The sequence below is a fragment of the Pipistrellus hanaki genome, assembly GCF_964339955.1.
Source record: "Pipistrellus hanaki genome assembly, chromosome: 16".
Taxonomy (NCBI): Eukaryota; Metazoa; Chordata; class Mammalia; order Chiroptera; family Vespertilionidae; genus Pipistrellus; species Pipistrellus hanaki.
In genome coordinates, this window is record NC_140518.1 from 38,354,172 (window position 1) to 38,364,764 (window position 10,593).

The 10,593-nt window shown below is 55.9% G+C and overlaps 3 protein-coding genes across 7 annotated transcripts; 2 read left to right on the top strand and 1 right to left on the bottom strand.

Moving 5' to 3' along the window:
- Positions 1–3: 3 nt before the first annotated feature.
- Positions 4–2,471, top strand: CD68 (CD68 molecule). The gene is made up of 6 exons (XM_084863863.1): positions 4–489; positions 585–1,135; positions 1,289–1,408; positions 1,533–1,605; positions 1,731–1,901; positions 2,118–2,471. Exons 1-6 carry the CDS (start codon positions 444–446, stop codon positions 2,249–2,251), a joined length of 1,095 nt encoding a protein of 364 aa, XP_084719989.1. The 5' UTR covers positions 4–443; the 3' UTR covers positions 2,252–2,471.
- Positions 2,472–4,083: 1,612 nt separating this feature from the next.
- On the top strand, positions 4,084–7,669 carry MPDU1 (mannose-P-dolichol utilization defect 1). Of its 4 annotated transcripts, none has more exons than XM_084863876.1 (7): positions 4,084–4,255; positions 5,548–5,613; positions 5,776–5,908; positions 6,233–6,318; positions 6,438–6,556; positions 6,700–6,810; positions 6,941–7,669. In XM_084863876.1, the coding sequence occupies exons 1-7, from the start codon at positions 4,153–4,155 to the stop codon at positions 7,061–7,063; spliced, it is 741 nt and encodes a 246-aa protein (XP_084720002.1). In that variant the 5' UTR covers positions 4,084–4,152; the 3' UTR covers positions 7,064–7,669. The 4 variants fall into 4 exon arrangements, with proteins under 4 accessions (XP_084720002.1, XP_084720005.1, XP_084720003.1 ...); XM_084863877.1 differs by having other exon boundaries at positions 4,141–4,910; XM_084863878.1 differs by lacking the exon at positions 4,084–4,255 and adding an exon at positions 4,327–4,910 and having other exon boundaries at positions 6,197–6,318.
- Positions 7,670–7,801: 132 nt separating this feature from the next.
- SOX15 (SRY-box transcription factor 15) lies at positions 7,802–10,546 on the bottom strand. Of its 2 annotated transcripts, none has more exons than XM_084863881.1 (2): positions 8,734–10,546; positions 7,802–8,035 (listed from the first exon to the last, which is right to left on the bottom strand). In XM_084863881.1, exons 1-2 carry the CDS (start codon positions 9,255–9,257, stop codon positions 7,870–7,872), a joined length of 690 nt encoding a protein of 229 aa, XP_084720007.1. In that variant the 5' UTR covers positions 9,258–10,546; the 3' UTR covers positions 7,802–7,869. The 2 variants fall into 2 exon arrangements, with proteins under 2 accessions (XP_084720007.1, XP_084720006.1); XM_084863880.1 differs by having other exon boundaries at positions 7,911–8,326.
- Between the last annotated feature and the right edge of the window lie 47 nt (positions 10,547–10,593).

Consider the following 10,593-nt stretch of genomic DNA (forward strand, 5'->3'; position numbering starts at 1 on the left):
CTCACATGTCTCTGCCAAGAGGAAGTGACGGGTGGAGGGGAAATGGGACTGGTAACTTGGTTTTTACGTTGAATGTTTCCTGGGGAATTTTGGGAACCAGAGGGACTGCCTTTTGACTGGTTCTGTAGTCATTTGCCTGAACAGTTGGGTTTTGTTGAGGTGACTAATGGGTCCCCAAGGATCAATGCTCAACTCACTCTCCCCACATGATGGTCTCCACTCTTGACAACTCCCACTTGGGTGAAGCCAGGGCCAATCATCTAGTGACAAAAACGTGATGACTAAGTGGTGGCTGGGGCTGAGGTCCCTGAGTCAGGTTGGGCTGGGTTAGCTTAGTTACAGGAAGTTAAGACTTTCATTTCCTCCTTTTCCAAAAGGAGGCAGGGGATAGGGTAGGCTGGGTACGCAGCCCATACACTACCAAGAGCTCCGGCTGCTCCGCCATGAAGTTTGCTTTGCTTTTCCTGGGGGCTGTGCTGGGACTAGCAGGTAAGGAAAAGCACGGGGAGTGGGGAGGGGGTGAGAGAGCCCCCCAGGAAGGAGCCTGTCCCTGGGTTGCTAACCAGTCTTTCTTCGGCTGAAAGCCCAGGGGACGGGGAATGACTGCCCTCGTAAGAAATCGGCCACTCTGGTACCATCCTTCACGGTGACGCCTACAGCTACGGAAAGCACAACAAGCCATGGGACCACCAGCCACAGAACTACCAAGAGCCACAGAACTACCAAGAGCCACAGCACCACCACCACAGGCACCAGCCATGGACCCACAACCACCACTCACAATCCTGTCACCACAACAAGCCTTGGAAATACCACGGTTCATCCAACAAGCAACAGCACTGCCACCAGCCCAGGACCCTTCACCAGCAACAGCACTGCCACCAGCCCAGGACCCTTCACCAGCAACAGCACTGCCACCAGCCCAGGACCCTTCACCAGCAACAGCACTGCCACCAGCCCAGGACCCTTCACCAGTTCCCCCCACCCAGGACCACCTCCACCCTCTCCCAGTCCCAGCCCAGGCTCCCAGGCAGCTGTAGGAGACTACATTTGGACTAATGGCTCCCTGCCCTGTGTCCATCTCCAAGCCCAGATTCAGATTCGAATTCTGTACCCAACCCAAGGTGGAAGAAAGGTAAAGCTAAAAGGGATAATCGGGGGATGAGACTGGTTCAGAAGGGAAGAAGGAAGAGGAGAGGAGATCAGTCCAGTATAGGGGGAGGTTGAAAGGTATTTTAGATGGCACAGATGTGTAGCCTTATGACCCTCTTATCTTTAACTTCCACAGGCCTGGGGCATCTCTGTACTGAACCCTAACAAAACCTCGCCCCAGGGAGGCTGTGAAGGTGCCCATCCCCACCTGCTTCTCTCATTCCCCTATGGACAGCTCATCTTTGGATTCAAGCAGGTACCTCACCCCTCTCTCCTTCACTCTCCAAGTTCCTTTCCCTGTTAATCCCTTGCCGCATCCCTCTGTGGACATGAATATCACTCTCCCCTATGACCCTGAGCTTTCCTGGTCACCTCTGCAGGAACCACTGCAGAGCACTGTCTACCTGAACTCTGTGGCTATGGAGTACAATGTGTCCTTCCCGCAAGCAACGCGTGAGTTCACCTTCCCTCTCTCATCACTTGCACTAGATGTCTGGACTCCTGAAGGGACCTAAGCTGGGGGATGGGGATGGGAATGGGGATGTGGATATAGAGCTGATCCTTCCTCACTCTCTTAGAATGGGCATTCTCAATTCAAAATTCATCCCTTCGAGAACTCCAAGCCCCGCTGGGCCAGAGCTTCAGCTGCAGAAATGCAAGCATCATCCTTTCACCTGCTGTCCACCTCGACCTGCTCTTCCTGAAGCTACAAGCTACTCACCTACCCCCTACAGGGGCCTTTGGACCAAGTAAGACTTAACTTCTTCCCTTCTAGAACTCTCCCACTGCACTGAAAGCCCCACTCCAGGCTAAGGCCCTCCCTTTACATTACCCATTCTTCATTTACTGCTGTCATCTAGGCGAGTTTCTCACCAACTACCTACGTACTCTAACATCCCCCGTGTTCCTTCCTCCCACCTTTATCCCACCACCACCATTGTGATGCTTGCCTGTCTTTCTGCCAGGTTTTTCTTGCCCCAATGACCAATCCACGTGGCTGCCTCTTATCATCGGCCTGATTGCCCTCGGCCTCCTCGCCTTGGTGCTTGTTATCCTTTGCATCTCCCGGAGACGTACACCCGCCTACCAGCCCCTCTGAACCACTCAGCTGCCTCAGGGACAAAGTTGTCTTCCTTCCCTCTGTCATGAAGAACAAAATCAAAGATAACGCAACTGGGAAAACTGAAGGGAGGTGTTTTTATTAAATATGGCATTCCCTCTCCCCCTTCCCCAATGGGAGAATAATAAAGCCTACTCAAATCTATCTTTGGTTTTCCTTGTCCTTCCTGCCAGGATTAAAAGCCATGAGTTTCTTGCCATATGGTTTCTATGCGTTATATGGTTGCGTCTAAGGGAGCTGGTGAGGAGGGATGAAAATGTCAATGTGTGACACCCTCATGGGTTCCTCCCCCAAAGCCTGGTGTAGCTGGCGTTGAATCTGCTCACCTCCCTTCTTCATTCTGGGCCCTTGGCTGCGCCAGCTCCTCCTCTCCAATCCAGTAGAGTCACCCATCCTGGAGGCATTCTTCCCGACCCTTACATGCAATTACAGGTGAAGCAGGCAGCAGTAGCAATGAGTGTGGGAGGCAAGGTCACACCTGTGTCATTTTGTTTCCAAAGGATGGGCTAGTGGCTCCTTAGCAACAAGAATGCCTGCCCCGCCCACTGTGTTGATTAAACCCTTACTGCACCTAGGATGCTTCCTCGCCTGCAAAGGGTTTCATCAACAATGGGAGGGAGCAGTGGGCACTGCAACCTCCACATCGGATTCCCTCTGTGCTCCTGGGAACCTCCAGCCTGGGCCGCCCAGGGAGCCAGCCTTGATGTTCCAAATGGTGGTAGGTGGCAGCCCGAGGGCAGCCTGTGTCCACATTCTACAAAAGGGCCTGCCAGACAGCCTGCACCATCACTAAGTGCCACTCTCTCTCCAGTACAATTGCTGGGGGCCAGAATGGGACCCTGCCAGTTGTCGGAGGCCTTGACGCAACAGAAAGTAGCCCCTGGGACCTAAGACCCACCACCCCATTGTGGGCAGCCCCCATGTGGCAAGGTCCCAAGAGCCCCACCACTCCTCACAGACATCCCCTACGGCCGGGCAGACTGTGCCATGAGAACAAGACAGTGTGGTGCTAGCAGCAGAGCATGAAGGCCAGTCCCACCGCGGGATGGCCAGGGTTAGTGTCCCAGTGCTGGGGGGCAGAGGGCATCACTCCCGCCAGGTAGTCCAGGTGTCCTTTCCCCGGCACGAGCTGCTGGGCCCATTTAGCCCTGTTAAGCCCTTCCTTCCTCAGAGCGAGGTCACAGGGGGTGGAGGGGACTCGGGGCCCTGCGTGTGCTTCAGGGAACCCGCCGGGGCTGGGCTCCGCAGGGGGCAGCAGTGCCATTCCCTGAAAATGGCCTCGTCTTCTCCACCTCCTCCTCTTCTGCTTCGCTGTCCCGGGGGAGCAGTCGCTGCCGCGCCCATTCGCCAACGCCGGGGTTAAGTAGAGGAGGGAGAAGCGGAGCCCTGCCCGCACCGCGAGTCCGCAAACGGCTTCCTGGTGCAGGCTCTCCTGCTCCCGCCAGTGCCATTCTTACTGGAGACGCCGAGAGAACAAAAGTTAGAGAGGCACAGCGCCCCCACCCAACGCCATTTTGGAGACTCAGCTCCTCTCTCAATTTTGAACAGTCAAGTCCGCGGGGAGGAGATAAGATGGCGCCGAGCGGGAGAAGCGGAGAAAAGCAGGAAGAGAAATCTTGCTTCCAAAGTGGAAGGGTAAACAAAGGCGCAAGACAATGAAGTGCGCAGGCGTACAGCGTTAGCCTGCGTTAACATTCAAACAGCAGGGAGGGGGGCCTGAAACGTGGTCTCCGGACGGGACCTATTTCACGCTGAGAAAGAGCGGAGCGCAGGGGCGGGCCAGCTCGGTCCCGGAAGACAGGGGGCGGGGTTTCAGAGCGCGTATGCGCACCGGAGGCCCTTGAGGCTCGGAAGGAACTGGCGGAAACGATCTTTACAATATGGCGGCCGAAGCTGACGGGCTGCTCAAACGGGTGCTGGTGCCGCTTCTTTTACCTGAGAAATGCTACGACCAATTTTTCGTCCAGTGGGATTTGCTTCACAGTGAGTTTTATTTGGCATCTGGTCAAAGTTCTGCTGGAGCGCCAAAGTGGGGCGTGACCGCGGACTTAAGTGATGGCGGGGAATACTGCATGGCTTTGCTGGGCGGAAATTACTTCTGATAGGGGCGGAAGTGTCTCGGACTCCGTAGAGAGAGTGCGCCATTTTGGGGTGAAGGGGGATCGCCGGCTGGAAGTAATTCTCTGTGAAGTTTATGCTTGAGAAAACGGAAGGCCAAAAGACTCAAATTTTATAAAACGAAGTTAAAATATAATCCAGTAGTTCCAACCTTCAATTGATCGCTATACCTTCAGGAGCAAGGCTAGATTTGATTGCAGGCCTCGTGAATCCAGGCCTTAAGCGTCACCCCCCAAAGCTTTCTGCCATCCCGATGATGCTTTCCTTCCAGCCCCCACGTTTGTCGATGGTCTAATTTTGGAATAACTTGACTTCCTTCAACTGTCTACGAGGCAGTTCCACAGCAAGGCCCGTCTGAGAACTCAGACGCTTTGGGGAGCTTTCCCAGCCTGCCCCTCGGCTCATGGCGCCCCACTGTGCTTCTGAAACACTTTGTTTTACCTGCTTTCATGACCCGGGAGACTCTTGACACCCGCTGGGCCAAGCTCCTTGAGATGAAAACTCAAAGGCTGGAGAAAATGTGGGTGGCCCGGGCCCTGGAAGGGTAGGACTAGCAACAGCGGGTTCAGGAGTGAAGAGTAAAGACGAGACCCAAGTGGGTCGCCCCTAGGCGCTCAGTGAAGGAGAATAAAGGAGCGGAGTACTCTTGGGCATTGTTCAGCTTTATACAGGGAGAGCTCTTGAAGCAAGACCAAGGAGTTTATTTTATGTAATTCTCACCTGAGGACATGCATAGAGAGGAAGGAAGAGAGAAACATCGGTCAGTGTCCTTCAATATGCTCCCCGACTGGGGATCAAACCAGAAACCCAGCTCTGTGCACTGGCCTGGGATCAAATCAGCAACAACACTCAACCGGCTGGCCAGACCCAGGAGCTTAGATGTAATCTTCAGGGAATGAAAAATTGGGTTGGAGGGAAAGAATGGTGAAAGCTGTTTTGGAAGTTACCTCATCTTAGCATGATATGATTTGGAGCAGTAAGGGCCGGCCTTTTCCCCCTGCCTCCAGACAACCCAAGGCTTCCTTGTGTGGGTGTGTCCTAGTCTGAGGGAGCAGTGGCCCACCACAGTGCTTTACTTCTATAGGCCTGTACTGTCTCCTGAAAACCCTGGTCTGGGTTCCGGAGATCTCTCTGCTCACCCCTTTTTCTCTTCGCAGTCCCCTGCCTGAAGATTCTCATCAGCAAAGGCCTGGGGCTGGGCATTGTAGCTGGGTCACTTCTGGGTATGTGTTTCATCTTCCTTTTCCTGCTGTTGGGTGGATGGAGATTGAACTGGGTGGATCCCTTAACCAGAAGTGGGATTAACATGCTTCTCAAGAGCTGTTTTGTTGTGCTTCCAAGGCTTATCAGCTCTTCAACTATATACCCTTCTCATCCTTTCTCAGTAAAACTGCCTCAGGTGCTTAAAATCCTTGGAGCCAAGAGTGCCGAAGGGCTGAGCCTGCAGTCAGTAATGCTGGAACTAGTGGCATTGACTGGGACCATGGTCTACAGCATTGTCAACAACTTCCCCTTCAGGTGAGGCGTTTGCCCTTGATTCCCAAGGGTAAATACCCACCACTCTAGTGGGGTCAGGGTGAGGGAGGTCAAAGGGCAGGAAAAGCTTAAGCCCTTTTGGAAATATCATCGCCTATGGAGCTGATGAGAGGAGGTGAGCTCTAGATTCAGTGAGTCAGTCGGAGGCGGTGGTGGCGGTGCTGGGAGGCTGGAGGCAGGGCCCAGCAGGGCTGTGGGGGGGCAGGGAGTAATCAGATAACTGTGTCCCCAGATGGATGGGCTATGGAGGCTTTTCCTGCCTCTTTCCAGGCCCGCCTTTCTTCCTTCCAACTCTTGACTCTGCAGCTCTTGGGGTGAAGCACTATTCCTGATGCTCCAGACAATCACCATCTGCTTCCTGGTCCTGCACTACCGAGGACAAACTGTGACAGGTGCTGGGGATTTACCCGAGGGCAGCTGCGGCTCCCGAGAGCCTGCCGGCTGGAGCTCAGGCCTGGGGAAGCCAGAGGACTCCTGAGGTTGATGAGGACTCCTTGTCTCTGACTCCTAGGTGTGGCTTTCCTAGCGGGTTACGCTCTGGTCCTGCTGATACTGCTTTCTCCACTGACGCCCCTGGCCGTGATCACCATCCTCCAGGCCTCCAATATGCCTTCTGTGGTGGTGGGGAAGGTGCGTACTGGGAGCAAGGAAAGAAATATTGAGCAGAATGGAAGCTGTGTGTGAGAATATTAGACTGAGGAGAATGGGGGAATCTGATGGGAACATGGGAAGAATTCAGAAGATAGAGCAAAGGGTCTCATCTCCTGTTCTAGCTGCTCCAGGCAGCCACCAACTACCGCAACGGGCACACGGGCCAGCTCTCAGCCGTCACAGTCTTTTTGCTCTTTGGGGGCTCCCTGGCACGAATCTTCACCTCCATTCAGGTGAGTTCACCTTCTCCCCTCTGGGGGGCACTAAAACATCTTACCTCCCACCCGCGGGCTTAAAGCTGCCTGGTCTCTGGAGCCTTTGGGGGGGTGTTGGAGAGTGACCCCAGCTGTTTCTCACACTTAGGAAACCGGAGATCCCCTCATGGCTGGCACCTTTGTGGTCTCCTCCCTCTGTAACGGCCTCATCGCTGCCCAGCTCCTCTTCTACTGGAACGCGAAGGCACCTCACAAGAAGAAAAAGGAGTAGCGGGGCTGAACCGGCTGTTACCATCCATTCCATGTTCCTGTTCGCCCACCTAACCTCAGGGTCCGTCTGAGCCAGCCTGCCGGCGAGACGTTTAATCATTCCCCATTTCTCTGCAGATGCAGCTTTCTGAGCCAGAGCTTGTGTTTCCATGGAAAGGCATAGAAGGTGGACCAGATTATCAGGCTGACATTTGATACTGATTGTGCACTGTCCTGTGTATGCACTACCAATTAATTTAACCACTTGCTGAACTTCTTTTTTCAGCAATTTCCAGCTGCTTACCTATTCTGGGCAAGTCTTGCCCTGCCCTCCCATCTCCTCACTTCCCTTTTGGCCTTAAGAGGACAGAGCCTGGACAGTGCCAGGGACGAAGGCGTGTGGCTGCCTCCCTCCCCAGCCTGGCTGGGACCGTCTCCTGCCCCCGGAGCTGGGTGGGAGGCAGGGGAGGGGGATGGAGAATGACTCAGGCAGGGCCGCAGGGTGGGGTGAGGAGGTTCCTGCTCTGGCAGGCCCAGGCGAAAGGGAGTGGAGATGATGCTGGTTCCTGTTGAGGGGGAACAGAGATGGGGCAATAAAGACGCAGAGACATGGCTTAATTGTACAAAACCGTGTTTGTCCTACAAAAAATATATATAAAAACGTGTGTTGCTCCCTCTGGGTGGGTAGGCGGGGGAGGGGACTGGACCACGGGCCTCCTCTAAACCGGTCACATGTGCAAAAGAAGGGTTTGCAGTTTGGAAGTGGGAGGATAGTTCTGGGTGAAAAAGAGGTTGGAGCCCTTCCTGGGAGGTCCATACCCATGCTTACTAGAGGTGGGCCAGCGGCATGGGGGCCCCTGAGAGGGGAGGGTTGTAGGGAGTAGGAGAGCCTGGGGGTGGGTAGGGATTATAAGCGGGGAGCAGTTCCCCCTGGAGCCTAGGGTTACTCTGATGGAGGGAGCACGCTGAAGCCTCCGGTTTAGAGTGGGAAGAGCTGCAAAGAGAGAAATACGGGTTAGAGGGCTATTCCAGGCAGGGTCCCCAGTGTGCCTGTGAGGGCAGGTCAGACCCATACTGGGTAGACAAATGGAACCTACCCTTCCCTGGCTATTCAGGCCCCACGAGGTACTTCAGGTCCGGAACCAGACCCAAGGCTAGCTTAGAGGCAGGCAGCCTTGTTGGGGCAGGCTCACCAGCGAGCTTGCGTGCTGTGCGCCTGTTTTCCTCTCGGGGCAGCAGGCCAGAAAGGGGCAGAATTGGGATTAGCCTCTCCTTGCCCTGGGGGCTGAGAGGAAGTCAGGTCACATCAGGGCCAGAAGCGGAGGTGGGGAGTGGGGGGAGATGGAGGAGGGCAATGGCAGGAAATCAGATAGGTAATAGGAACAAGATCAACATCTAGGGGCCAGCAGTCTGCCCCCTTCGACCCCCACTGCAGGGCCCTGCCAGGCTGATGGGAAAGCCCTCCAGGGCCACAGAACCACCCTGGGCCACAGAACCACCCTCCCCAAATTGCTGGGAGTGCTGGTGATGGTGCTGCTCAAACCTTAACGGCAGTCCCTCAACCCCAAAAGGGGTGACCTCGGCTTGGGTGGGTTCAGGCCCTTGTCAGCCAGGCCCTCTGATCCGTGCCCCATCCAGGCTCGGAGGGAGGACATGGCATCTCCTTCCTCACCCCCGCTCCCAGCCACTTACATGAAACCACGAGGCAAGTAGGATGTCGAGTAGTTGGGGGGCTGGTACCCAAAGCCTCTGCTCCCATGGGTGGTGGTGTATCCTGGCCCCCAGAGAGCCACACCGCCGCTTCCCTGGCAGAAATGGGGCAGCCCAGCTCCCGCGCTCTTCGTCTTGCGCCGTGGCCGGTACTTGTAATCGGGGTAGTCGCGCAGGTGTCGGGCCCGCAGCCGCTTGGCCTCCTCCACGAAGGGCCGCTTCTCGTCCTCGCCCAGCAGCTTCCACTGCGCGCCCAGGCGCTTGGAGATCTCCGAGTTGTGCATCTTCGGGTTTTGCTGCGCCATCTGGCGGCGCTGAGCGGAGCTCCACACCATGAACGCGTTCATGGGTCGCTTCACCTTCTCCAAGGGAAGGCCCCCGGAGACCCCGGGGCTCTCAGCGTCCTCCCGCTCCCGGGAGCCCGAGGAGGAGGAGGAGGCAGGGGCCGCGGGAGTGGGAGGTTCCAGGCTCCAAGCCTGGTCTTGTGCGAGGCCGGGTAGCGCCATGGGGATGGAGGGAAGCCTTAAAGAGGGCGCCTACACGCCCTCTCCTCGAAAGCGAAACGTTGGTCTCCAAAGTGTGTCCTTAAAATGGGAAGTGCCTTCCTAGTACGGAGTCCTAGAGAATCTCGTCCCCAAGTTCAAGAGTCCTTATTCTGGAGCCCCCGCTCCCTACCGTTTTAATCCTGCACCCTGCAGGGGAGTGGAGTTAAAATCTGTCCGTACAGCAGGTTGCTTTCTCCTTTCCCTGCTGCGGTGCAGTGCCAGACCCAGTCCCGCTCCTACCTCTAGCTGCTCGGTCTTTGGCGGAGGCCGTCAGCTTCCTGCTAGTATCGCAGCTGAGGCCGGGGCGCAGCCCGGGTACCACCGCACTCGCACCTGGCCTTGTGGGTGAGTCAGACCCGAGAGGGAACAGCTTTTAACGACTGACTCCTCCCCACTCCCTCCTGGCAGGCCGCGCCTCCTCAAGAGCGCCGGCCTCACAGTCCTGGGCTGACAAGTATCCTGCTCTTCCCAGCCCCCAGCCCCTCAGGGCACCACGCCCCCTCCCCACCCAAGCCCGAGTCTAGCCTTCCAGCCCCAGTAGCTCTAGGTCTTCCCCTCCCTTTTTAAGCTTTGGCAATTTACAGTCAATTCCTTTGCACAATGGGAGCAAACACCCGAATCAAAAGCCCTCAGGGTCAGTTGTGCTAGGAAGAACTAGAATACCCCACACCCACCCCAAACCCTTTTCTTGTGCCCAGTGCCCCTCAAAACCGATCTGCCCCTGGGGCAAGAAAGTCAGGGCAGTTACTGGGAGGCAGGCCATTCTTGTTGCCTGAGTCATCCCAGCAGGTGCTTGGGTGGTGATTCAGCACCACTCCAGGTGAGAAGACTTAAAACTCCCAACTCGGCCCCCAAACAAAGGTTTCTCCACCACACGCTTATCTTCAAACTTCAGTCAGAGTCTGGAGGCAGGGATCTCTCCCCTGGGGTTGAGAGATCGGTGACATAAGATGCTGGGAGATAAAAAAAGGTCTGATTCCAGAGCAGGGAATGGGGGCTGGACATCTAGGTCTCACTCTGCCCAAGACTCAGCCCAAGCCCCAGGCCTCAGGTAATCCGATTAAGCAGCCAGTCTTGGCTCTTGGCTCCTAGCAGGAACAGTTCCAGCTTGGCCAGCCCTACCCAGCCAGCTGTGACTCAGGGTACAGGAGTGGCCCAGCTCCCTCCAGCAGCAAACTTGGGGGAGGAGAGAAGCAGCAAGACACAAGCCACTCCTCACCCAGAATCCCCAAAGTAGACCATCTCTGGAACACGAGAGCCAGGTGCAGAGAAACAGAAGGCAAGGGCCGGGACCAGC

Coding starts and splice junctions, on each gene's coding strand:
- SOX15 (XM_084863880.1), bottom strand. CDS start 9,257: ATGGCGCTACCCGGCCTCGCACAAGACCAGGCTTGGAGCCTGGAACCT. Junction 8,327..8,733: donor TACTTGCCTCGTGGTTTCAT/GTAAGTGGCTGG, acceptor ACTTCCTCTCAG/CCCCCAGGGCAAGGAGAGGC.
- CD68 (XM_084863863.1), top strand. CDS start 444: ATGAAGTTTGCTTTGCTTTTCCTGGGGGCTGTGCTGGGACTAGCAG. Junction 490..584: donor GGCTGTGCTGGGACTAGCAG/GTAAGGAAAAGC, acceptor TTCGGCTGAAAG/CCCAGGGGACGGGGAATGAC. Junction 1,606..1,730: donor GTCCTTCCCGCAAGCAACGC/GTGAGTTCACCT, acceptor TCACTCTCTTAG/AATGGGCATTCTCAATTCAA.
- MPDU1 (XM_084863876.1), top strand. CDS start 4,153: ATGGCGGCCGAAGCTGACGGGCTGCTCAAACGGGTGCTGGTGCCGCTT. Junction 5,614..5,775: donor TGTAGCTGGGTCACTTCTGG/GTATGTGTTTCA, acceptor ATCCTTTCTCAG/TAAAACTGCCTCAGGTGCTT. Junction 6,557..6,699: donor CTTCTGTGGTGGTGGGGAAG/GTGCGTACTGGG, acceptor CTCCTGTTCTAG/CTGCTCCAGGCAGCCACCAA.